The sequence below is a fragment of the Myodes glareolus genome, chromosome 19 (genome assembly GCF_982192425.1).
Source record: "Myodes glareolus chromosome 19, mMyoGla1.1, whole genome shotgun sequence".
Lineage (NCBI taxonomy): Eukaryota > Metazoa > Chordata > Mammalia > Rodentia > Cricetidae > Myodes > Myodes glareolus.
The window spans coordinates 34,977,595-35,005,288 of record NC_142044.1 but is presented as its reverse complement, the minus strand read 5'-3'; the positions used below and the strand labels follow the sequence as shown (position 1 = coordinate 35,005,288).

General features: G+C 47.6%; 1 protein-coding gene and 1 pseudogene across 3 annotated transcripts in view; one reads left to right on the top strand and one right to left on the bottom strand.

Annotated features, from left to right (window-relative positions):
* Positions 1 to 27,694, top strand: part of Trappc9 (trafficking protein particle complex subunit 9) — a 461,504-nt gene that overhangs the window by 342,655 nt on the left and 91,155 nt on the right. For all 3 annotated transcript variants that reach the window (XM_048457138.3, XM_048457137.3, XM_048457139.3), the window contains one exon: positions 17,771 to 17,924. In XM_048457138.3, coding sequence (XP_048313095.3) covers positions 17,771 to 17,924 — 154 coding nt within the window. The remainder of the gene's footprint in view (positions 1 to 17,770; positions 17,925 to 27,694) is intronic.
* Positions 20,456 to 20,605, bottom strand: LOC125415275 (U2 spliceosomal RNA; annotated as a pseudogene).

The following is a 27,694-nucleotide window of genomic DNA, read 5'->3' as shown; positions in this document are numbered from 1 at the left end:
GTGTTTTACATGTGAAACCATGAGTTCTGGATCAAGGCTTTTATCATCTGCCTTTGGAGGTACTGGGGTATCTTCTTTGCTCTCCTTGCTACCCCATCTTTATTCTCTCCAAATAGCACTTTTCAAGAAATAGTGAAGAAATTGAGCTCCTAGTGTATCCCTGCTGGTCTCAGGGCCAAGGGGACAGTCACTAGGAACGTTCAAGTGCCTACAGACATCTAGAACACCCATCCACATGGAATTACCAAGGAATCCTTCACACATGTGTGATCATTAGCTTACTTCATGGATGACAAGACTAAAGCCCACAGCGGTGAAGGAATCCTTCTGAGGAGATTCAGTAAAACTGGAGCAAATATTTGGAAAATGCCACCCAGCTATCTCCCCCTTTTGAAGATTTCCATGCTCAGTAGAGTCTTAAGAACTCTCAGAATTCTCTCACTTAAGAAAATGATTTCAACTTCTAATTAAGCAATTATACACCAAAGTTAAATCTAACTTTTCTAGTTTGTTGTAGTTTATCTGTGGCCTCTGCACATCTTCTTGTCCCTCTCTGAAGCCATCTGTTTGTGTTCATGCGTTACAGAGAGGAGGGTAAACAGTGTTCCTTCCTAAAAATTCTGTTCTTAGTGTCACCAAATGTAATTCAAAGCTCACCCCATGTGTTCCCTGCTTTCCTTGTCTGTCCTGAGATTGTACTTTAGGGCCAAGCACCCGTGATGCCTGGTCCTGCTCTGGAAAGGGGCTGATGCTGAAGCAGCTTGCTGGAAGGCTCTGCCCACCAGTCCCGCAGTTGGTGATGCTGTTCAGCTCCCATCTTTATTGATCTTTGGTTTGGTTTTGTCTAGTTGTTCAGTGGGCGGGGATCCAGAAATCTCCAGCCATGATGTGGGGCTGTGTGTGACTCCCTTTAGTGGCAAGCAATTTTTGCTTCCTATATTCTGTTCTCTCACGCCTGCATGTTCAAGATTATGGAGTCTTGCTGTAAATCATGTTTTCTACTGTTGATGCTCTTGATCTCAAGGTCCACTTATGCTATTGATGTAACTGTTCCCGTGTAGGTATATAGTCATTTCCAAGGATACCGTTCATCAGTTTTTTTAGACCTCTCTTAAGATTTTTCTCCCTTTCATTTCTCTCTCTGTTTTGGGGGACAGAGTTTTACTTTCCTGGCCTTGATCTTGCTATCCTCCTATCTCAACCTCCTGAGTGCTAGGGATCACAAGTGTGAATCATCAAGTTAATATACTTAAACTGTTCATGTTTAAATTGAGCCCTTAAAATTTCAATGGCATATAGTTGAATATTGCATTTCTATCTGTTACAGCAGCATCTGCCTTTTAATGAGAGTATCAAGTTTATTAACATTTAAAATATTTATCTAAATCTGATACATTTTTATATACCTCTATTTACATACTTGCATGCATACATGTACATGATATGTATATGGTCTTATGTCAGTGCATGTGTACTATGGTGCATTTGTGGAGGTCAGGGGACAAACTCAGAAGTTGACTCTCACCTTGTGGATTAAGAGTACTTACGGCCCCCTTGCCAGGCTGGCTACCCTTCTCCTCATTGTCACTCTGGAGTAGAGAGACACTCTCCCCATAGCCTGTACTGGCTGTACTGGATACCCAGACTGCAAGCTTAGCATGTCTCTCTCTCTCTCTCTCTCTCTCTCTCTCTCTCTGTGTGTGTGTGTGTGTGTGTGTGTGTTGACAGCTACAGCGTTTGACCTTTCTTGAAATCTCCTTTACCTTGACCCAGCCACTCTGCAAGAGGAGTGAAGAGATAGTTTAGATCAGTCCACAGCCCTGCTCTCAGGCATCCCAGGACTCTCAGCCCCAACCCGCTATGCAGTAGGAGAACACAAGGGTCCTCTCCCAAAGTTCCTATGGATGTGAGACTGGGGATGGAGAGGTACATCTACCCAGGATCTGCACATCTCCCTGGTCATGGCTTCTTGGAGAAGACTCTCTGAGTAACCATGGAGCTGCCACTGGCCTGGCTGAGCTGTGGTCCTGTCCTGGGACCCCGCCAGCATCTGTGGTCCTCCAGCTGGTTCCTTCCCCTTTGCATGGGGAGCAGGTATGCTCTAGCTGGGTGTATGATTCATTCTCTTTTTAATTTTTAAATCTCTCCCCATATCATTATGGTGTTTCATTTCCTTCCATCTGGTACTCTGAGACTTTCACAGTATGAAATTGAAAATGAAGATGATGAAGATGATAATATTGGTTGGAAGGGAACATAGGGGAAAAAACCTTTGCAATTAAAATAAACTTTGGTTTCTTCCCTATTTCTCTGTCCAGTAATTTGTGTTGATATCCACAGTGATGGCAGAGGGGATGTGTTAGGAGCGGATGCAACTGCAACCAGGCTTCCCGTACCTGGATGCTGATTCTGGGAGTCCCTAATATGGGCACTTGGGTGTGGGAGGTGCATCAAGGAGGATATGCCAACTAACTGATTCAGCAGAGACTCCTAAGCATGTGATGAGCAGGGCCCAGTTCAGGTCATAGAGAGATCTGGCTTGCCTCTGGGGAAAAAAAAAAAGCTGTCACTTAAAATGTATAGGAGATTTCAGACCCAGCACACTGGCCCACAGCTCCCCTTCTCTTGAAACATCAGAAAAGGCTAGTCCTTCAGGTCAGCCCTGAGACGGAGCCACAGGCTATTCTGTGTCCCATGCCATGTACTCTCCAACTCCATCTGCCCAAAAGGAAGTTGGATCAGGTGATTAGGTTTGGAACCCTTGGACCCGCCCCTTAGCAGGTCTGCTCTCCTGGCCTGAGGGAGCAGTTTGGTTGCTGTCTTGAACAAGGATATTTTCTCTCAGCGCTAGGATTTAGGAGTTTAAAGCCCTTGGTGGACACAGGGTATTCAGTGCTCCTATAACTAGTCAGGCTGTTCTGCCCAATGCCACTGTGTGAGCCAGCATGTGCCCACCAGAACTGGGGGCCCAGGGGGTGAGGTAACAGGACAGAGGGCTGCAAGATGCACACCAGCCAGAGAGCAATCCACATCCTCTTCACCCCAGCTGCTCCAGTGTGGAACTGGGTAGGCAGAGCAGAACCTACCCTGGGAACAGGGCATTGGGCAAAGGGAGACTCAGGATTGGGCAGTCCCTGTTCCTTTCCCAAGTCCAGCACCTACCCTGTGCATCCCTGACTAGGCTCTCCTGCCTCTTCTCCCAGCTAAGGAGAAACCCCTTCTGGGGTCCCCCATGGCCTCAGCCTGGGCTTCCATCCGTTCTTGAGGTCAGTGATGTGCTGTAAAATATAGTTAGAGGATTGAGGAATCGCCTTGGGGGGCCTGCGTCCCTGTTTGTCTGTTGGTGTCTACCTGCCTCCATGTCTGTTTCTGTCTCTCCCTTGTCTGAGTGCCAAACAGTATTTTATTTTACTCTCGTGTCCCAGTCCCTCTTAGAGATACTGAAGGACAGGATCATTCCTGAGAGGTGGCAATGGCAGGGGCACAGGAACCTGCAATACCTTATTCAACCATCCCCTTCTGCCTTCAGAGGATGGCTTGGTACAATTCTCTACAGTGAGGGCCTTTCACTTACAAGCCTGCTGTTTTAAACCCTCCTGGTGCAGCCTAATTTCCCTCCGGGTTTCCCTGTGGGGAGCACTGGGTTGACAGGAAGACTGGAGGTGCTGCATGGTCAGCTCCCCAAAGATTAGGTCAGAGTAGGGAGGGGGAAGCTACTGCTTTTCCTTTTCATCTTTTCCTTTCTGTCTCAAGTTAGGAAACCACTGCTTGTTCCTAACTGTCAACTTCAGATCACTGGGGACTTTGCTATTCCTATCTTAACAGCATGGCCTTTTCAATATTAAGCTGGATCGCTAGAGGATTTTTCTCGTTGAATCGATCTCTCACAAGCTTGACTTTTCTGTTTTCAACCCCCAAAGGTGCAAACCAGCACCGGAAGTGGACCCTTCTTCCTCTATGTGTCCCTATCACGTTTTCCACCTTGTCTCTCCAGGTCTCATCTGGCACTGGAGCGTAAGGGCCTTAGTGGCAGCGACACAGCCGTGGCCTCGCCAAGTGCTAGCTGGAGAAAGTGTCATCGCCCATGCTTAACTCGATTAGGAACTGCGGTGGTGGCAATAATAATACGTGACATTTATGTGAGCGTTTCCACTTCACACTGTGCCGACCCTGTGTTTTTATCTGCAGCCCTGCCTGTCCGCCGGGAGCTATTCCAGAACAATGTTTTAATCCTTTTCCCCTCCCAGCACTCTCCCAGCTTCCTGTGTGCATGGTGCTGGGATCTGCTTGCTCAGGCTGATGCTCATGCTTCCCTTGTCTGCCCCACCTTTCTCTTCCGTCCCATCCCTGTAGGCTCAGCCCTGCTCTCTTTTTCATCTTAATGTGGCCTGCTGTCCCAGCAGCTCCTGCCCAACCACCCTGGAAAAGCATTGTCTTTCTTGTGACAGCCATCCCCTAATCTCCGCAGACCTTGTACACATTCCTTTTAGAAGATAAGGAAAAGTAAGTTTTAAATCACACTTAATCCCACCATAAGGGCAATGCTGTCATTCTCCAGATTCACATCTCGTCAATATCTGTGTCTAAGGCATTGGCTTATGTAAAGTGGTTTGAATTTGCTCTTTTGACAACTACGGTTCCCCAGCATTCTTGTCCCTCTTCAGAAACTTGACTCCTTATGGCTTCCCAGTATCTGGTTTATAGAGAGAGCTGGGCAAGCAGGCCCGTGTTGGGGTGTGGTGGGGCATGATCTGGCCTCCCCCACCTTCCCACCATCCTTCATTTGCCAACTCGCCTTATTGAGGTGCGCCCTCATTCCAAGTCTGCCTTACGTTCATGCCTGAATCTGCCCTCTACCAGTGACCCAAGGAGCCCTTCTTCACCCGAGAAAGTCCAAGCTGAGCAGTAGTTCATGATTCTCATATATAGTTCTGCCTTCTCATCTGCCCTAACCCTGCCGGTGTGCATCAGTCCCACCTCTGCAGATGCATGCCTACCCCAGCCCTGCTGACATGCATCAGTCCTACCTTTGCAGATACATGCCTGCCCTAACCCTGCAGGTGTGCCTCAGTTCCACCTCTGCAGATGCTTGCCTACCCTAACCCTGCAGGTGTGCATCAGTCCCACCTCTGCAGATGCATGCCTACCCTAACCCTGCTGACATGCATTAGTCCCACCTCTGCAGATGCATGTCTGCCCTAACCATGCAGGTGTGCATCTGCCTCCTAGATGCAGGGCTTTGTTTCCTTAGCTTTCTGCTTTTAGTCTAGTGCTTCTGTTGAGTTGACTCTGATTGGGGATATAAATGTCCTAACTCAGGCAGAGATTTGGAAGACACTTGGGATTATTCATTGCAGCTCTCCTTCGGTCGGGGGGGGGGGTGTGCTGAAGAGCCTGTGGACCTTTTGTGTTCTGCTCTGTTAGACTCCATCTCACCAGGGCAGTTTACAGGGATCCCAGGAAGCATCTAGATGGGAGCCTCAGTGTCTAGCTTTCTCACCAGGTTCCATCCCTGAGCAGCTCTGGCTTTTCCTGCCTTGTGCCATTCTCCCCACCACAGGGCCGGGAGCAAGAAAAGTCCTGGCCAAGTCCTGGCACTGCATTGCCTAAGCTGTCATTTTAGATAGCTGATATCCCATCAGTGTGCCTCAGTTTCCATTATGTGCAAGAGCATCAGCTCTTTACTGGGAACATGGGGTAGTTGATTTTAAGGTGTGTTACCCTTGCTTACCAAGCAATGGCATGTGACAATGGCTGAAGTAATCCTGTGTCACCACTAAATGCTCGACAGAGTCACAGAGCAAGTTATATGAGCTTGAACCATACATAAATGCTGAAGAGAGGACTGTCTTGGAACAGGTGCCAACCCGAGAGGCTCTTTGTACAGAAATGCACACCACACCCCTGTCCCCGTGGCAGGCGCTGGAAGGCTGCTGTGCTAGGCACAGGGTCCACCTTTGTCTCTAATTATCCACAGAATGTTATGTCCTTTTTTATCGTTGGGGGCTAAAGCAATAAGGAGCCACCCGTGGTTTCAGAAAGACCAGCCCCGTTCCCTGTGAGGCACACTAGAGCACCAGGCCTCCCCTGTGTAGAGACAGCCCAGGCTTTCCCCTTCTCCATCCCTCTCTACCGCTGTACTCCTGGGATTCTCCCCACAGCTTCTGGGATGGAAAGCTCTAGGCGTCTAGGTGAGGACCTCAGGTGTCCTCTGTGCTGCTGTGCTCTCTTCTCTTACCCTACAAGGCTCACAGAGGTGAGTTGTAGAGTTTTCTTTGGGGTTACCTTCTTTGGGCTTACCCTTCTCCTCTGATTTGACCCAGTGTTCTTCTTATGCTTAGGTGAGGAAAGTGAACCTCAGTGCCATCCCCGGTGGCACCTTAGTGGCACAGTGTACTCGGGTCGCCCCGTCGATTCTTCTGCCACTGTGCTGTCCCTGCAGAGTTGCAGCCCTCTCTCGGTGAATGCTGACCCTTAAAAGCTTAAGTCCCAAGGCCCGTGGAGTTGTCCCAGAGGATCTGCTCCCAAAAACAGGGACTTCTTTTCTGGTCTGCAGGCCGGGCCTGGCCATTTGCCCTGCCTTGGATTTACTCAACTGGTGGAAGACAGCTCCCCATGGGTGGAAGAATTAAAGACAATTGCTTAGCATGTTAGAAGTGATGACTCAGACAGGGGCTGACGGCTGAGTACTGCTCAGAGCACTGGAGGCCAGTCGGCAGCATAAACTCTGAGAGATTCAAGGGTGGCATCAGGGGGTCTAGGTTTGCCATTGTCTGTGAAAATTGGCATGAGTTGGCATGAACTGTTTCTCATGATTGCCACCATTGCTCATTGGTAGACAGACACCCCACCCCTGCAGGCCACTTGCTCACCTGTACATGCTCCTGTCATCTTGCAACTCTTTGCTTCCCCCATTCCCTTCCCCTCCCCTCTTCTCTCCCTCACTCCTCTCTCTCTCCCCTTCTCTCCCTCTCCACACTGAACTTGAAAGCAAGTCACATTTGCTTAAAATAGTGGTTGTCAGTATATGCGCCTGTTACTGAATGAATCACTGGAGGCAATGGCACAGCTTAATCCATTTTGGTGTTTGGATGGTTTTCAGAAGTGATTTCTGCTTTGCATAACTTCTCTTGTGGGTTTCTAGAATTTACTATCAGCTAAGGTTGAAGGAATATGGATGGAATGCCATTACAATCAAATCAGGTATATTTACAAGAGCAGTAATATCACCTCTTAACAGTGACCAGGCAGGAGCAGATGTCTTCTCTAGTCCACCCCTCATCTTTCTTCATGTATAGCATTTCTCTCTGCTGTCACTGTCACCAAAGGATGAAGAAGTCAGAGTTCAGGTGGGTTATGTAGTTTATCCAGGCTCACATGCCAAAGCGAGCTGGATCTGGATTCATTTTCAATCCTAAACCAATTGTGAACACCAGTTTGCTCTCAGGGGTATATAACCTGATCCCTAAGGCCTGGTGCAGGAAGAACAGAAGGCAAAGCCAGGGAGCAGTAGCGAAGAAACTGACCAGCAAACAGAGATGCCAAACCACATGTTTGAGATGAAGTGAGCGCCAATCCTAGGGAGGAAAGACTTCACTATTACCGTGGGTCACCTGGGATAAGCCATGAAGAAATATCACACCAACCCTGGAGGTAAATGCTGGAGGTGAATGGGGCATCGAATTCAGGGGTATAGGTGTGGCCCCATTGTCACTATGCTAGTTGGCAGGGTCCTGCTCTGACCCGGAATCTAAGGCATGGATCTAATCCTTCTGCATGAGTCAGGACATGTGATGCACAGAGTCATGGAAAACCGACAGTCATCTCTGCAGGAAAGACAAACTCACTCAATAGGTGGTTCTCAAGACAGCTACCACATGGTCTCCTTATTCATAGTTCTTTGTATTTGTGTTCTCACTAGGCTGTAATTTTTTATTTTTATTTTTATTTTTTGTTTTTTTGAGACAGAGTTTCTCTCTTGCTTTGGAGCCTGTCCTGGAACTAGCTCTTGTAGACCAGGCTGGCCTTGAGCTCACAGAGATCCGCCTGCCTCTGCCTCCTGAGTGCTGGGATTAAAGGCGTGCGCCGCCACCGCCCGGCTAGGCTGTAATTCTTAAAACATTGAAGGGGCTCTTGTTTATAGACTTTCCTGAGTCAGAACAAATGGGCCAGGTCGGCACACGGCTTGGTATAACCCAGAGCACTTCTCCCTAAGGAGTCTTGTGTGTCCAAGGAATTGCCTAACAGCGGGACAGACTCAGCCTGGACAAGAAGAACTGTCCTCAGACACCAGCACAGAGCCAGAGCCTAATGACAGGCATGGATGGGCAGACAAGGGACTGGAGGGTCTTGACAAGAGAAAGATGGCTCCTGGGTAGGAAGTGGGAGATGCTTCTGGAAGGTGTAGCTTTGTACTGGGTCCAGAGAAATGAGTCCTTATATACTGAAAGTATATAAAGGGTGCAGGAGGCTCCAAGAAGAAACACCTCATAGTTTTTCACTAGCATAAACCATAGTAATGAATAGGTTATTCCTAAATGTCAGTGAGGTGAAGCAGAAGTTGACATCATTTCACTTTACACATCACCTTGATCCAGGCTTGAGAACCTTCCTGACGAGCCCTTTCCAGCCCAAGAGTCAGGCTGGCTAGCCTCACCGCATCCTTGTGGCATAGCAGAGAGAAACGACTCAAACACAATGGTTCAGAGCCATCCAACATAGCATATGTCCTGTGCTTGGCCAAAGCCAGGCAACTCACCATTCCAGCCCATGGTGGCTATGCTGAACGAGGTGTGATGGTGTGAAAGGTTCTCTGTGTCACAGTCCTGTGACTCTTGGGCCACCCCAGGGGTTTTCAGAGCCTCATTCTCCATGGGCAAACCATCTAAGGGCTGAACTTCTGACTTGAAAAACCTCGTGGGCCTCGCCATGTCTCGGCACTCTCTGGCCTTTTCCCTCAGTTTGAATTGTGTTGTTACTTCTCACTGCTGTCCCAGTGCTTGACACATTCTCTGAGCAGAAGGAAAAAGCCTTCTGCAGAAATTATCCCGAGTAGCATTTTCTAGTGTGGAGCATGGTGAAACAACTCTGGACGATTTTTACTCTCTTTTCACCATGGTTCCTCTGATAGGCCTTCGTCAGCAGCCAGAATGCAATTCATCAGAGTCATGTATTTTCAGGGTGAAATGGGTTTAATCCCTCACAATGAAAACCATGTTTTCTTCCCTCTTCTGCAGCACAGAACTTGTAGTGCTTAATGACAATATGATAAGATAGGACAGTCAGAGTCTTGTTTTTACCATGATGGGCTGACAAATGACAGGGTGTTGGCAGAAGTTTCTGTCCAGCCCAGTCCCGCAGCTGTTAAGCCCATAAGAAACACACAGAGGTCTACATTAGTTATTAACTGGTTGGCCTATTTGCTCAGGCTTCTTATAACTCTTATAATTTATATTAGCCCATAATTCTTATCTGTGTTAGCCATGTGGCTTGGTACCTTTCATCAGTGAGGCATTCTCATCTTGTTTCCTCTGTGTCTGGGTGACAACTGCAGACTGAGCCTTTCCTCTTCCCAGAATTGTCCTGTTCTCATTGCCCCACCTATACTTCCTCCCTGGCTACTGGCCCATCAGCATTTTATTAAACAAGTATAAAAAACAAATCTTCACAGGGTAAAATCATTGTCCCACAGCGACAGGGGACCATGTTCTTTTCTTCACTTGGAGCTGCCTGGACCGTATGGACATATGATCTGGCCTGCCTCAGGCTAGAGGCCTTGTGCAGCATGAAGAGAAAGCACACTTTGGAGACAAAGAGACCCAGAACTCATGCCTGAGCTTTGACCAATTTTGGGGTGTGCATTTGTATGACTTGTTCAAAGAGGGGTCCGGATAGGTGGCCTGCGTGAATGCATGTGTTTGTGCTATAATGTACCCAGTAGGCAACTGTCTCATGTGTACCGACCTTGTGGAAGGGGCACCTCTCTATTCTTGGGTACATATTACTTGTAAACTCACTGGTCAAAATCTATGTGAGCAATGACACCATTCCCCCTTTATCCTGTATAATTGGGGTTTCAGTGCTACCTCCTAAGGTAATTGTGGGGATCAGAGGCAAATTCAAGACTGGTAAAGTTGGCATCCGATAAACAGAAGTACTTTCTTATTAATGTTCTCATTTGTTATATTGGAAAACAGCCCAGCAAGGTTGGATAAGTTCCCAACCTCATAGCCTCTGGTTATAGAGAAGTAATTGGAATGATCTGGAAGCGCCTTCTGATGCCTGTCTGGCAGCCTGGCAGGTAACAGGGTACGAGTCAGGTCTTTCAGTGTTTTGTGTCTGAAGGATCAAGATTACCTTTGCATATTAATCTGCCACTGGCACCTTTTTCTGTCTTTCTTAAAGTCTTGGCTAGAGAAACAGAAGTGTGAGCAGCACAGCCAACTCCCTTGAAGGCCGCTCTCCATGCGCTGCAGCGAGTGCAGGGCAGAAGTTCATTCCGAGCCTTTGATCTAGTCATTAGCTCCCCTGTCTTCTCAAGTAATCCTGAGCCAGCCCTCCATCCTACCTACACCACGGCCCGCAGAGTCGTCTCATATGCATTTGCTCACAGTCTATGCCAACCACAGGTTGGCTGCAGGCCACTGCACAGACCTGCCCCTTCTCTGCAGCCAGAATGGGAAGGCACAGGCGTGTGCAAAGCTCAGGCAGCATGGCTGTTCCCAGCTATCATCTATCCCTCTGAGGCATCTGAGAGATCCCGGAAATGAGAGCTGTGAGGGTTGGCTAACACCTGCTATGAGCCTTTCATGATTCCGAGAACCTTCTGGTTCTCTGTGCACGCCAGAGAGGTTCAGGGGAGTGACTGGTTTATCCTCAGTGTCAGATTTTCATGTGGTCATGATAGCTTCGTGTGATGTTCAGTGTGCTGCAGAACTAGAGGAACCCAGAGCCAGAGGGATGGCCACCTGTTCTCACAGATGAGTGGGCCATGGCTTACGCTCCAGAGGAGACGGAAGAGTTGAAAGCAGCATGGGCCAGGTAGGAAGGTAGGCAGGGCAGATCCTGGAAGCTTTGTCTTGCTCAGCCTGCTCAGCCATGGCCTCTCTTGAACACCCTGGGGAACTGTACAGCCTTGATTGGCAGCAGTTTCCAGCAGTATCCTCACAATCCTCCATGATGGGTGCACATAACAGGGCCTGTTTAGAAGCACAGCTTCAGATGAGGCACACTGTAATTGTTGTAAAGATAGTGGAACCCTGAGAGTCAGGAAGAAAAGACCCTGGCTGTCTGAGGTCCAGGAGAGAGTAATCTTTGCCAGCCCCAAATCAGAGACCAGTAGTGTGCCTGATAATAGTTATACCCTACTGCTACCAAACGACCCCTTCTTTAAAATAGAGGATTAGACTTTATGTTATACTGTGATGCGTTGACCTTTATGGGTTATCGCCTCTGTGTGCTGCAGTGCAAAACTTAGAGGTGCCATTGTTTGATGTGTGACAGACATAGTCCCCACTGGGTGACTCTGCAAAGGACAGAACAAGAAAATAGCGATTCTCTATAAAGTTTAGAGGATTGTTACTAGTTAACATAGTTTTAGGAGAAGATCTCTCTCTCTCTCTTTCCCTCCCTCCCCCCTCTCTCTGTGTACATACACAGATTTTCTGTAAAGAAAAGTGAAATCACAAAGTTTGCAGGCAAATGAATAGATGGTACTAGAAAAGATTATGTTGAGTGAAGTTTCCCAGACTCAGAAAGACAAGCAATGGTGTTCCCTCTCATCTATGATTCCTAGCTCCACATTCTCAGATATGACTATACAACACGGACCAACCACAGGGGTCAGGAAAATGTGTGGGGACCGTGATGGGGGAGGATTTTGGATACAGGTGATACGAAGTGGGAAGTGGAATGATGAGGGGTGGACTTCTAATGCTGCTCCAAGACCTCAGTGTGGACTCCTGCCTGCTGTTGCCCCCTGCTGCATACCACCGTCTGGCTCAGGACTCCATCCAGCCTGTGCTGGGACGACTGTCTGCCAGGTCTAACTCTTCCTCTCCAACCAGCCTCTCATGGGTGCTTGGCGTTCACTGCAGGAAGCGTTCTTCTGTCCGCCATGTTCCTCCATAGCTATGTGGTCCTTGAGAGCTCTAGTTTCCTCCACAGTAAAGTGGGTGTGTGGCAGTGCCTGCTACCCTGGGGCTCAGAGAGCTGAGTAAGGGAGGTGACTATATAGTATCCTGCCTGATGGACTGTTCCAAGCTCTGGAATGACTGGTGAATGTACCAAAAGAGCTAATTATGCCTGGTCCGTAGAAAGCACCTGTGCATCTCTTCAGTAATGGAGTCTCCTTTCAATGTGTCTTTTCAGTCTAATTTTTCCCTCGCACCATGCTTCTCAAAATGAATTTTTTGGCTTTCTGGAAGTGTATTCAAAATTATATTTTCTAAATCTGTACCGCCTTGCTCCATATCTATATCCTATAAATATATTTGGTATTTGCTCTATTTGTTGGTGGTAATGAGGATGCTATCTTGTACACATGCTAATTAGGCAGTTTCCAATTTGTGGATTCCTCTGAGAATCTCAAGGCTTGGGATATTTTGGTTGAAAATAGGTCTCGGCAAGGCCTCCAGATTGGTCTTTGCCCAGGCCCTTTGGAGTATGCGTCCTCTTTTCTCAACTCCATCACCCCCGCCCCCCATCCCCAACCCAGGCCAGCAAATCACATATGTGACCCGAGTCCTGTGGAGGGTAATAAATGTAGTTGCTATGTAAATAAAGGCCGGCAAGGCAGAGGCCAGAGCTTAGGGCTCCCATGATGAGGCTTTCATGAAGACGGCAAGGGAAGAGGCTGAGGCCTGTGCCAGGCATGGGGAGGAGGGAGGTGGGTTGGGATCAGGCCCACAAAGGTGAGATACAGCAGGGGAACATAGCTGGCGCCTGAGGTGAAGGAGAACGGTCAGGCCAATATGAACCATGACTCCCAGCTGACTGTGGAGGGCAGGGGCAGGGGCAGGTGAAAGGGAAGGGTTCTGGAGAGAAGCAGACTTGGGATGGTGTTGAGATTCTTGGGGAAGGGTGCCAGTGAGGCCCTGCACATATCTAGGCTCAATGCTAGAGACCAAGTGAACCTTGACTAGGTCTCTGTGATGCTATCAGGGCACAGCCAAGTGTCATGAGGAGGCTTTGCCACACTGAGCACAGGAAAATGCCCACCTCTTCAGAGCCCTAATGATTCTCTGTGTACTACAGCTCCTGAGGGCACATACAACTTTGACCTCAGTTCCTCTTCTATTGAGTATAATCCATGGCGGTGTGTAGTGATATTTTATTTGCATTTTAGCAAATAAAGCTTGCCTGAAGATCAGAGTATAGAGCTAAGCCACTAGAAGCCAGGGAGTGGTGCACACACACCTTTAATCCCAGGATTTGGGAGACAGAGGCAGAGGGATCTGTTAGTTCAAGCCCACCCTGGGCTCCACAAGACTCAATGTCTAAAAGACAAACAGAGCTCACACAAATGTGATTTGAGCACTTGGGATAGCTTTATAGGAGTTGGTTTTGTCCTTCTACGATGTGGTCCTAAAGATTGAACTCAGATGGTCAGACTCCGTGTCAAGTGCCTTTGCTGAGCCATCCCACCAGTCTGCTTCTTTGACTTCTCATTAATACTAGGAGGAAAGCACAGGTTTTTAAAGCCAGAGCTCCGAACCTTCCGTGAAACATGCTCGCCTTCTTTTTTCAGCACCATCTTAGGGAATAATCTACCAGATGCTCTCTAGGTCTTTCCTCTCTGAATCTCCTTGGGTTTAGTACGAGAGGATAGTGTGTCGTGTTTGTCCTGGTCCTATCTGGTGTGGGCTAAACCCATTCCAGCTATTCCCTTCTCTGTGTCAGCACAAGGCTCAAGATAAGGTTGTCTTCTTGTCATGGAAACCGATCTAGTTAGTCCTAGCTTTAAATCTCACAGTCTCTAGCCAGTATCTGGGTGTCACTGGAGCAGAGGAGGATGTAAGAATTTACTTTGATCCCACCATGCACGTGGTGTTCCTCCGTTTTCCCATGGGAGGTGCCGCCCCCCAGCCTAAACTCTATCCAGGCTCAGGGGAAAGGCTAGGTAGCCCTTGGGGCCCCTTAGTCACATACGGCAAAGAGCCTTCCAAACAGCTGATTTTCTATAGTAATTCAGAAGCAGGAGGGACATCTCTGCTAAGCTGCACAGGCCCTGGCTTGGCCTCACTTAGGCAAAATGACTCTGCAGGAAACCGGTACAGACCAGCGACCTGTCCAAAGGCTTGGTGAATTTCAAGTAGACCCAGGTGTTCTCAGACTTCCTGGGAATAACAGAAACCCTGCCAAGAGTCCTGCTGACATTTTAATCTCCATAGACATCTGTGGAATCTTCAAGCAGGCTGGAAAGAGGCACAAAGCTCTGTTTAGAAACAACCGATCTGGGGAATGCACGGAGGGTTTCTGGTGATGGTGGAGGGAACGTCCATCATGCTAGGGGTCCACAACAGTTGCTGTTTGGCCAGCTGCTCCTTGAGCTGTCTTTTTTTCAGTACCTGCTCTGTGCTGGGTTCTGGTAGCACCAAGTTGAAGGAAACGGTATTGCCTGAGAAAAGGGTGGACACAGTGGGAAGCGGCAGCCAACATGAGCTTCAGTGGGACAACTGCAGGACAGTGAGGGACAGTACTACACAGGCCCGTTAGCATTTGTGTGGCATTTTATACCATACAAAACAGTTTTTGGCTAGCCCATTTGGTCATTAGCATAAGTTCCTGTAATAGCCATAATTTCTTATAAAAGCTCTGTTGACATCCCATCCCATCCATCTACCTGAAGTGTACCGCATTCCGATGCAGCCAGAGGGCTGTGCTGCCATCGCCACAATCCACTTCAAAACATTTTCATTACCCTAGAAGAATAACAGCTCTAATGTTTTTGAGCACCAGCTAGATCAAGTGAGCCAAGTGAATGCTCCCAGATCCTGCAGTGTAGGAAGTCCGAGGAATGAAGACAATTGTGCGGCTACCTCTGGTGACCCAGCTTCTATGTGGAATGAGCTGAAGCCCAGCCTATGTGATCCCGGGTCTCCCTCTTACCCTCCATACCCGTGAGAAACAACGCTGCAACTATGGTGTTACTTCACACTCTTGAACTCCTGTGTACTCATGGCCCTTCCTCTCTCTGCTGCACCACAGACTGGGGAGCAAGGCCATGTCCTTGCTCTACCTTTGTTCGCTTGGTACCCTCTTGTGCTGCAAGCCAGTGGCCCTGCCCCAGTGGGAAAGCTGCTTCCTTGGTACTCATGTGTGGGAATGTGAGGTAGTGGCTTGTGCTTCTCTCACCAGAGATGCTCCCATCTTCTTGTCCTCATACTTCCCAGGGGGCTTTGTGGGAACAGCATTAGATGCTGGCCATGGGAGATAGTATGTTTCCCCTTGAATACAGAAAAAGTGTGTGCAAACTTTAGGTAAGTGCTGACCAGTGTCTAAGGGAGTATTACAGACCTCTGTGCTGGCGACTTCCACATCATAGAATGGAGCCAGCACTGAACAGTGAGTCTACAGAAGTGATTCCCTATAATGACCAAGACCTTGTACACGCCAGGCTAATGCTGTGTCAATGAGATTCACACGTTTATTTGTTTAGTGTTTATATGGTATGTATGTGGGTTCAGGTGCATACATACCTCACACACCTGTGGAGATGAGGACCACCTTTGGAAGTCAGTTTTTCCTTCCTCCATGGGACCCACAACTCAAACTCAGGTCATCATATTTATGTAGCAAATGCTTGAAAAATTGTTTTTAGTGTTCTTACCTGGCCAACCATCCTACCATCATGACCTTCACATATTTTTTTAAGGTACTCTCACTACATAGTCTGGCTGTCCTTGAACTTGTTCTGTAGTCTAAGCTAACCTTGAAGTCACTGTCACTTGTTTCAGGCCTCTGGGAGCTGGGATTTCAGACCTGGGATTTCACACTTTGCTGGGTGAACTAATTTTTAATGGTGTGAGCATGTTCATAGAATTCACTCGAGACTAGGATGACTTTCAGACATGTACGTGTGTTGTGAATACGATGGTTCCTTGGAATTACCTGGACGTGTAGAAGAGAATAATCACATTAAAATGCAATACTTCAGGAAGAGATTATGGAACTGAAGTCTTTTAGGATCTTATATTCTTAGTCTTTCATTTTCCCTTTTTGTGCTTTTCTGTTTTCTAGGATTTTATGGTAAACTGCTTAGAATAAAACCACAAAAGCATATTTAACTTTAGGGGGTGTTCTCGCTGTCTGTGTGGACTGTGTTTACCTAGTGGTCCTTCTGGCCCCGGGGCCACCAGCCTTCCAGGGCAGGCTCTGAGCCTAGCGTCATGGATTTATTGACTCCCCAGCAGCCCTTTCTGGAGATAGCATAGGTCTTGAGACCTCATTGCTGGGTGTGATGCACATCTGAAAAAGCCCCAAAGGTGATCATGGTTTTGCTGACAAATGTGGCCACTTAGAGTCCAACAATACCATCAGCATCCACTTTCACCCATCAGCTGGTTGACTCTGAGTCCTGTTTGGGTTGGAGCCACATCTTAGGGGAGTCCTCATGGATAGTGCTTCCTTAGAAGCCCCCTTTCTCTCCATCTCCCTACTAACATCCATGTGACATACCTTTATGAGGCCAAGCGGTGAAGATTTAGATGTCAGGTAACCAACTCCTGTCCCATGGTGGGGACAGATGGCAGGTCAGAATGTAAACCAGAGTACAGACACGGTGGGGAAGAAAGACCATTGGACCTGCAGTGTCAGGGGAGGCTTTAAATCCGCTCCTTCATCCATGTAGCTGATAATTTACTGAGTCACTGATGTGTCCTGGACATTATTCTACACCTGGGGAGCCTGGTCACCAAGACCAAGCGCATCTCTGCCCCTAGTAGAATGGAGATACGATTAACTAACTCAGAGATAAAATTTTAATCTCATGATAAATGCCCTGCCAGAAATAAATGAAATGTTACGGGAGAGAATAGAGAATAGGCTGCCGTGGCTGGGGTGAGCTGGGGAGGGGCTTTCCTGCTCCTGCTTCAGGATGAGACTGGCTCAGCCACACCCGTGGCTAAGAACATTCCAGAGCTAAAGACTAAGGCAGAGAACCTCCTGCATTCTAGCAATGCTTAGAGGGTCAAGGGCCCAGAAAGCAGTGCGAGTGTTTTGTTGAAGAGAGGTGGCTTTGATCGGAGAGCTGGACAGAGGGCACCCAAGTCTGCAGCTGGGAAGATAAGGGTTGTGGCAGCTGTGGGCAGGGTTTGTGGCTCAGCTCCTGAGCCCATTTGGCTGCACTGTGGAGTCCTGTCAGGCAGAGTTTAGAGTGGAAAGCAAGGTCCTCAGGGTCCAGTCATGCCAGCATGCTCTGTGGATGTCCACAAGAAGCTTAAGTCATGATCCAGAGCGCTGTGTGAGCCGCATTCTGGGTCCTGTCTGCCACACCCTGGTATGGAAGGGAACCCTTACCTGGGATGATGCAGAACTTCTCAGAAGTCTAAATCTACAGCTGTAGCTTTTTTGGAACTGTGTGTTGAGCCAGCTCTGCAGTCAGGGCCACCTTGGGAGTCATTATTTCATTTTCTGGGAATGAATCTGGTAGGAATTACTAGCGATAATGGTTCATCAGACTGTCTCATGCTGGCATGTGCTGACTCTCCAGCAGCTCTGGGAAAAAATTGCCCCACTGATTAATTCTCTACTGTTTTCTTTCTTCTCTCAGAATGGCTATTCAAGTGGACAAGTTCAACTTTGAAAGTATCCCAGAATCCCCTGGAGAGAAGGGACACTTTGCAAATCTGAAGCAGCTAGAGGAAGAGAGGCAGGAGGCACGGGGCCTGGAGATCAACAGCAAGCTGGACATCCGCTGGAGAATTCTATCCTTTTCAGTGTCCCGAGACACACCCACCCTGACTAGGGATGCTGACTACCCACAGGGAGCCAAGAGGTGCTTAATGAGTACTGAGTTTCAACTACAGACAGTTCTAAATGCCATGGCAGGATATGGACTACAGGGCTGGCATTTTCTCAGCCTCGTCACACTTCAGAGGCCCTACTTAATGAAGTATTGATTCTGAGTGGATAAAGGTCTTAATGGGGACCGGTGGTGGTCCTGTCTTTGGATCTCATGTTTGAGTGTTGATATTCACGGTAGTGGCAGGTTCTAATGGCTGTCAATCAATATAGGGCTTGAGCCATCCTCTGACTGACAGTGGAGGATGTGGATACAGTTGTCTGGGAGCCAAATGGAGTTGTGCAGCTTAGCAAGATGTAGAGGAGTGAGAGACTTTTCTGTGGACTGCATTGTGAAAAAGGAGAGTCATATGTGATCCCTGCACCCATACAGGCGTGTGACCAGAGTTCGGCTGGATGGGTGGAAGGACCCTGAGTGCCTCTGCGTGGCAGCCTCTGCAACCCATACAGCTGGCAGACATTTGAGTGGACTGTTGGCAGTGGGTGGAAGTCTATCGAAGGGCCAGAGGTGGGAAATTCCCCACAAGCAGCACAGCAGTAGAGAGTGGCTTCTTCAGAGTGTCTGCCAGGAAAAGGCACTGCCAATGTGGGTTTCTTTCCATCACCCCCTCTCTGTGTGGACTCTGTGGCCCTGGGAATGGGCAAGCCACACATGCTATCATCCCTCATTCCCCTCTGCCTTGTGTTTGTTGGAAATCTCCCATCATAGAACCTTTCTCAAGTGTAGGGTCTCATATTGTAGAGGACGCCCTTCTGAGCAGGGTGGCTGAGAGTAGCTGGTGCCCCACCTGCATGCCACTCAGAGTTTCTGTGCTGGTCTGGCAGACACTAGACACCCTGTGTGAGCTGGCAGGGTCACCAGGTTTCCTTGGGGTTTTACGTCCCTATAAGAGTTTTACACATAGGACTGTGGGCTTTGTTGATCCCAGGCAGGACAACCCACTAAAGGCTGTGTTTCACTTTCTCCCACCCTCTGGAATATTTCCCATAGGGAGAGGTGCCTAGCCCTGCCCTCGCTTGATGCTAAAGTGGGGATGAAGCTGCTCCACTGAGAAGCTCAGACTCTTCAATCTTTCTAATTGGCTTCTCCAGGATGCTTCTCAATGGAGCTCTGTCTTCTCATCTCCTGGAAAACACTAAACCTCTTTAAATATGACTCTTCTAAGATCCTGTATCCTACTTTATTTTTGTAGTAGTCAGACATGCTTGGAAAAATAGTTTTATCTAAATGAATTCTAATACAAACAGCCCCTGTCATCAGTATCGTTGATTCCTTGATCATCATAAGTGAAATGCAGGGAATCATTTGGTATCTGCCTCCAGAGAATTCAGCTATCAAAGCTGTTTGTAATAACTTGATTCAGGGGTTTTTCATCTTACAGCACACACAGCACAGTACACACAGCACACACCACACAGCATACACAGCACAGCACAGTACACACAGCACACACCACACAGCATGCACAGCACAGCACAGCACAGCACACACAGCACAGCAAATGTGGCACAGCACACACAGCACAGCAAATGTGGCACAGCACACACAGCACAGTGCACACAGCGCAGCGCAGTACAGTACACACAGCACAGCACACACTGCACAGCACACATGGCACAGCACACATGGCACAGCACAGCACAGTACACACAGCACACACAGCACAGCATAGCATACATAGCACAGCACACACAGCACAGCACACAGTACACACAGCACACACAGCACAGCACAGCACAGCACACACTGCACAGCAAACATGGCACAGCACAGCGCACACAGCACAGCACAGCACAGTAACACAGCACACACAGCACAGCATAGCATACATAGCACAGCACACACAGCACAGCACACAGTACACACAGCACAACAAACACAGCAAAGCACGCACAGCACAGCATACACAGCACAGCACGCACAGTACACACAGCACAGCACACAACACAGCACACACATTACGCATAGCACACTCAGCACAGAGGCTTGGCAGCTGGAGAGAGCCTGGCTGGATATTCAGTCAAATCACTCCCATTGTTTGACCCTGATGGGCAGAGGAGTGAGGTGGCATGGATACAAATTAGGTTGCTGGCCCCCATCCATCCAAACATGATAGCTGTGTGTGCCTTAGAATTTCTCAGGAAGGAATCATGGTCCACACATGGACGGTGTAGATTTCATATTTGGTCAACTGGAGAATGTATGAGATGACATTCCATGAACGTTTTGGCAAGCCTCTGTGTGTACTCTACTTGGGTTACTGGGTATGTGTTGAATATGCACACAGTCTGTGTACTCTTAACACTCACTAGATGCCAGATATTGATCAGATCCATTAACATATATTGCTTAATTTATTTAGTCCTCTTTCCTCTCTCCTTCTCTTACACACACACACACACACACACACACACACACACACACACACACACACAAAACTGTGCCATTCCTGAAAGTGCTGTAATACCAAGTTAATGTGTAGCTGCAAAAAGCCATTCAGTTCTTAGATAGAAGACATACCAGATATTGAAGTGATAAGAACAAACACTGGACTTGATCTTAGCCAGAAGGCCCAGAGGCTGGACAGAGTGGTTGATTTGTGCAATAGCTTTCTGATGTAGCTTTCTCCCTTGGCTACTGATGAGAAAATTGAGGCCCATGAGGTTAAAGGTCACCTGGCTCGTACATAGTCAGTTGGGGCTCAGACTGCCTTTAGTGTTATGCTTTCATCGCCACGTAGGAGCCATGTCTAGGCCTCCCCTTCTGCCATGGCCTTCCCACTAACCATACTACTCAGAGGAGCTGCTGAGATGGCCACATCTCTTGGACAAATTGATAATGAACACTTACCTGCCCTCCATCCATTTCAGCATCTCTTCTCTGTGATGCTCTAGAATGTTCCTAACAGTAAGACTTGCTGTAGTGAACCAATTGCGGACCTCTCTGGACCTCTACCTGACAGCATGTTCCATTGTAGGCATTTTCTGTGCAGTTTGGTCACTGGCATGGGGAGCTCTGCCAAGGTGCCAGGGTACTTACCAAGATGAGAAAAATTGCGTTGATGTTTAGAAAGTTGGTGATGCAAATTAGAAAGCCAAGTATGAGGCTTGCTTGTTGTTTCCAGGAGTCTCTCCAGTAGTATAGTTTCCATTAGTATAAAATCTATGGCAGTTTGATAGTTTACTTGAGCTGTAGAAGGGCCAGGCTGCATCCTTGTACTTGTAGCCCTTCACCCCAGCGCTGATACATGAGACAGAACACATCTCTTGAGTCATGGTGGTTAGGGGCAAGGGAAGGACAGTACCCACTTACATGTGCTGCCCTGCTTCCTGCCTTAGCTCTCACCTCTCTGCCTTCATCACGTTCCACCTCATAGTCCTTGTGCATACTCACCCATCTTCTAGAGGTATGGGGTCTGAGACACACCCCAGAAAGCCTCTCTGGCTGTCCCCACATAGTGACTATAGCCACCTTGTCCAATAGACAATCCTTCTTGCACCTGCTACACAGTGTTGCATTTGAATTGGAGTGTGCTCACTTATGTCACTGACCCATGCGTGTCACCTGTGCTGGTCATGAAAATACCAAAAGGGGCTATTGTCAGCCACTACCGTTAGTCATTTGTTATTATTTATTACTTAATTACAGACTCTTCATTTCTTTATCCTTTTGGAAGATGGGTGGATGCTAACCAGGACGATGATGTGGAAGAGTGAACAGCAAATTGTTGGGATGACACACATGAGCATACATGTGTGCACATACATGTGAAGGCATGAATAATGAACAGGGGGGAGGGAAAAGCAAGTCACGAGAGACTTGTACATTGTGCTGGGTTACAGGCAGTCCCATTTTTTGACCCAAGAAGGATGGGTAGCCACAGAGGGGCTATGAGAAATAGATGGTGAACCATATTGCAAGTAGGCTGGTGTGAACGGTAAGGCACCTCAGCTCTTGGTGAACCTTTGGAAGGTACTGAATCTGAGTGGTTGTGCATTAGTGGAGAGGAAAACCTGACTCATGAGACTCACTCCTGTTCTAGAAGGTTTGCAGGGAAAGACTAACACCCCACAGATTGTGGAGAAAGCGTCTCTTGGTACGGGGGAGTGTCTGTGATGCCATGCTTCAGCACCATGGAGAGCTCTCTGCCCGACTTTCCCAGACTGATGGAGGGACAGGTCAGGATGCTGTCTGTCTCAGCTGTTTGTAAGCACAGGCCCTGACAGGACCCTGTGAAGGCAGCAATGTCCTCACAGTCGAGCAGAGGTTTTGATTCCTGGGTTCCAGTGTGCAGGGAAGTATTCACATTATATATCTAGAAGTGTGTGAAGCGGGGTGCAGACTGAAGGCTTCAGGGTCACCCGGCTTGGGTCCAAACCTCAACCTTTTACTTTCTAACACCCAAACCTTCCTGCTTCCTCCACAGGCCTGAGAATTGGGGGTGAGGGTGTATTGTTTTAAATCTGTGAACTGGAAATGCATAGTGGTTCCCACTGTAATCCCAGCACTTGGAAGGCTGAGGCGGGAGCAGGAGGATTGCCATGACTTTAAGGGCAGCTCAGATTACAGAGTGAGACTGAGTAACAGAATAAGGTTATATCTTTACAAAAAAAAAAAAAGAGGAAAAAACGGGAGATAGCACAAAACAAGCAAAAAAAAAATATATAGAGAGGGTGAATCTGACCAAATGATCAACAAATACTATATATACATATGAAAAGCAGCAGAGTGGAAATAATAGTCCTCATCCACAGCCAGCTTGTTCTGAAGTTCAAATTTGAGAATATGCATGGTAGATGCTTACCATAGGGCCCCTCTTCTAGGAGGCACCTTGGACATTCCTCTACAGGAGCAGCAGTGATTCTGTCCATCATAATTTATCTCTTGCTCCAAATGCCAAGATGAGCATAGTGAGAACTAGTTCCTGCCATCTGCACTACAGTGTTGCATCTTAGGCTGGGACCTTGGCTGACCAGCTTGGCCACTTGTGGATTCAGGCTCAGGTACCAGATACCTTTGGTGGCTTTTAGGACTTTAAGAGAGAGGCTGTGGGGGATCATCTTTATTAGCTCAACTTTACTCTTTGTGGCTCATATCTGAAAGCAAATGATTTCAGAAACAGGTAGAATGGCTGCCCAAGGCTAGTGACGCTGGGCAGCCTTGCAGGTTCCCAGGGACTCCCTCACCCCTCTCCTCTTATCCTAGTTCATCTGGAGACGGCTCTGCTCTGTGCTCTGGACACTGCTGCCACCCACCTTGAGACCCATTTACAGGTTTTTAATAAATAACTAATGTCCCACCTTCTGAAGTTTTAATCTCTTGTAAGAGAATGTAAACTTTAGGGTGAATTGTGAAGGAAAGCAGAAAGAAGCAAACACACACAAAAAACGAAGCATTTTTAAACTCAAATGTCTGGAAGATTTTTATTTGAAGTTTTCTTCTTTCAGACTGGAATGGAGAATTATGGGACTAAGCTATGTCCACACACCAGCTTTCAGTCTTAACGCTGTCTGGTTTTAAATAGATGCACATGGTTAGAGACTTCTGCAAAGTAATTGGTTTATCACTTGCCTTGTCCCTGCCCCTCTTCCCACAGGGACCCCTTTAATCTGCTCCTTATGTAAACTCTCAGAATTGCTCTGTGGAATGAGTGCTAACTAGTTTATTTTCCAATGTCTTTATCTAGTCTATGCTGATATAGCAGTTTGCTTTTTCACTTTAAGTATATTATATATAATATACACATGTATATTATATGTATATATTACTATATGTATATATGACTTATAATGTGTATGTTATATAATACATAGTACACACATCATACTTATATAATATATATGCATGTATAATATATGTATATGTGCACATGTAAATTATTTTATATTATATATCATATGTAATATAGGAAGAAAACTTCACTCCAGCAGTAACTTTCTATTGCCCCATTTCCAGCTGAGAGCTATGGCAGGAATCTGAGACCCATACCTGTATTTTGCCTGAGCAGAAAGCACACTTTTCATCTTGGACTTTGGCCAGTACACACACCTATGCTCCCAAAGCAAGTCTTTTCCCTTTCTGCAGATGTTGTGGTGTGATATCAGCTCAGTCAGTGGAACAGAATGGAACTCACCGTGGGCACTGTGCCATCAGTTAAGCAGCCTAGCACTGAGTTGTTCTGAGTTATTCAACTCCATAGCTTCTGGTTCTTCAATTCTAAGCACGTCATTCATCTGACTCAAAAGAATAGGTAACACTCTTGTTGTAGCTCTCACCAGTGCCCCTTCCCCATTGTTGCTCACAGGGCCCCAGTGTTGTGGCTCTGAGTACTTTCTCCCCCAGGACTTGATCCCTACCCAGAGAATAAGTTCTGTGGGAGCCACGAACCCAAACCAAAAGCCAAACTGTGTTCTTTCTGCAAGCCCCATGCATATAACATGAACTTCCATATCTGTTCAGAGTGAATCACAGCATATCCAGCAGGGATTTTGTCAGGAACTGAGAAAGGGGAGGTCTCTTTATTTGCTTTGCTCTTTGTTTACTTATTTGGTTTTTTTTTTGTTTGGTTAGTTGGTTTTGGTTTCTTGAGACAGGCTCTCACTGTATAGCCCAGGCAGGCCTGGAAGAATTCTCGATCCTCTTGCCTCAGACTCCCAAGTGCGGAGGTTACAGACAGGGGTCTACCACTATGCCTGATTTGGAAGTTAAATTTGGTCATTTTTGTAAGCAAGTCTATCACAGAATATCAATAGGGTGTGAGTGGTCCCAGGGATGCTTCTGGCTTCTACATTCACATTATATGGCTGGGAAATCCTGCATGGGATAACTGCTGGAGATTGCACAAAGGGTTCACTACAGTGATGGCACCCTAGCCAGACTGTTGGTTAGGATAGCTTGTAGTGGCTAGGGAAAAATCAACTCAGCAGTGGACCATTCTCAGGAAGAATGATGCCCCCTCAGAGCCATTGAGTTGTGTGTACAGTGACTTTAGTGTCCTTGAAGCCAGCAATGACCAGCAGCACAGCTTCCTAAATGGTCTTTGGACGTTCCCCCAAAAGGGAAGCTTCAGTTTCCATAGTCTGGTGGGATTTGTTTTTTGCTGCTGAAATTTGGGCTCCTGCCTCTTCTTCTGGGTCTATTCCTCTCTGTGTCTGCCTTGGTTCCTTCCAGAGACTTGGCTCAGCTGTCCCTTCCACCGGGCAAGTTCCCAGTTTCTGCACCTGGCTTCAGCCCCTCGTCTTCCCCAGCTCCGTTAATTGCAGAGTCCCTTCCTTCCGTCAGCGTGTCTTTATTCATCTTTAATTTACCATCTTAACATGGTGAAGCCTATAACTCAGTACTGCAGCTTCCCCCACATGCATCTTGGGAACTCCTGACATTCTCAGATTGGAACTAGACTTAGAACCTCAAATCCCTGGCTGCACTTGAGGTTCTGTTTATGGATATGACTGTGAGGTACCTTGTTTGTCCCTTTGTGCCTGGCTTCTCTTTGATTGTCTTTACGTGACACGCACTAATGTGTCAGGTTTCCTTTCTTTGAAGGCCAAATGGCATTTGATTGTGCAACTGAACTGCATTCTTTTTATTTAATCATCTGAGAGTGAACACTTGGGACGTTTCCACCTTTTGGCACTGTGAGCAGGCCTGCTGGGAACATGGTGTACATCTTTTCGTTTACATCCTGGCTTTGGCTCATTCAGTGTGAACACATGACCAAGACAGGTGTTACTAGAGGTCATTGTTTTCTGTTTGCAAGACCATCTCTCTCCTGTGTGCCCGTGATCTCTGAGACTTGGGTTGCAATCTTAGTTCAGGATCCCTAGTGGGCTGCCCTGTCTATCCCTCCTTGTTGAACTAACAGGCAAATCCTCACTCCCAGGACTGTTGCAGGACCAAGCATGAGAATTAAAAGTGCATTGCAGAGCACTCGCCAATAATAACAACACTTGGGCAAACCTGCCCTGGGTGGTAATGAGATAGAGAGACGCATGTGGATGGCTCTCCTTAAAAGAGAATTATGTATGGAAAAAAAAATAACCTTTGCTAGATGGTGTTGAAAAAGAGGGGATCCCTCAGGGAATAGAGACAACAGGCAGTGACTCACTCACTGAAATAAGGCAGGGAAGGGACTCCCCAGAGGTGAGGGAAGCAGGACCCTCCTGACAGCAGGAACATCTACTGGTGCGTCTGTATCCTCCTTAGGATGATGGGAAGCTGCAAGTGTTCTCCTCCTGCTACAGATGATGAAGCCGGCTCAGGGCATTGCTTGTTGGTTTGTTTGTTTTGTTGTTCTGTTTTGTTTTTGCTTTTGCTTTTTGCTCAAAGTTCATGAGAGGCAGTGGCAGAAGTCCAAGACTCAAAGCTGGGTTAATCTCAGGAGAGGGCTCTGGGCTTTCCCCAGGGTGAAGCATGGCCCCACGATACCTACCTGGGGTGCCTGCTCGCTGGCTTTCACTCACTGTCAGGCACTGTTAATGGGGCAGCTGTGGGAGCCTGGCACTGTCGTGGGCCTCCTAGGGGTTCACAAGCTGGTGGTGACGCCACCAGATAGAGTGTGACTTGGAAGCAGACACAGGAGAACCTTTCAAACAGACATGGCTTGGAAACATTTCCTAGAGGAAATGGAATCAAAGAGCAGATGAAGGAAGGACCAGAGGAGAAAGGAGACACAAGGGGAATGACAGAGGCTGCATCATAGGAAGAGTTGGTGCATGTGGTCCTGGTCAAGCTTAGGGGTAGGCAAGGCTCCCTAAGCATCATGGGGGCCAACCTGACATCATCTCAGCCAGTGCTGGTCCAGTCACCCTTTCTAGGTAGCCCTAGTCTGTGTAGTTTTCCCTAAATGGCTGGCAGAGCTGCTGCCTTCAGAGACGTACCGTCTTGAGACCTAGGGGCATTAGCCCCCTTCACTTACTCGGCCCCTCTCACTCAGGTCCCTGCCTCTGCCCCTTTGTTCCTCAGCTTACCAGATGTTACCACACTACTGTTCCCAGACTTAGCATCTGGAATGTCCATCTTCACTAGGTGGGTTCAACATCAAGCCCTTTCCTGACACCTTAGTCCCCCGCTGCCTCTCTTCCTCTGTGGCCTGCCTGTCTTCACTTGGGAGAAAGGGCATGTTTGTTAAACAGAGTGGGCTTGCCAGGAGGAAGTAGGAAGTGGCTTCTCTTTCTTTTTCCAACTGTTAGTAGATGCCCAGAACTCAATTTCCTCATTTGCTGTTTGCTTGTGTATGGTGACTTTGATTTTGTGGAAGAGCCTAGAGGCTTGCGGGCCTGCTGAGGGCTGCGTTGGGCCTCCCAGCGGCTCTTGCTGTTTGCCTGCTGTCTGCATTTCCAAGCCATGATTTCTTCATCCTCTGCTGCTTGCTGAGAGACTTTATGACTTCCTCGATTATGAACTCACTTGAGAGAGCATGTTCACAATAATATATGTAATTACACCGAGATGTATAACACACAAAACACGAAACCAGCATGAACCCAGGACGTGTAGAGAAATGCATGCTCATCCTGAACAGTCAGCCACAGTCTGCATATTTTATTAAGGAAAAATAACCTCAAATTTCACCTTATTTCCCCCCAACAAGAACCATTGATGGGATAAGATTATCCTGGTAGCTCTTTCTTTCTTCTAGAAGAGTCATTTACTTGAATGGATTTATAGATGAAG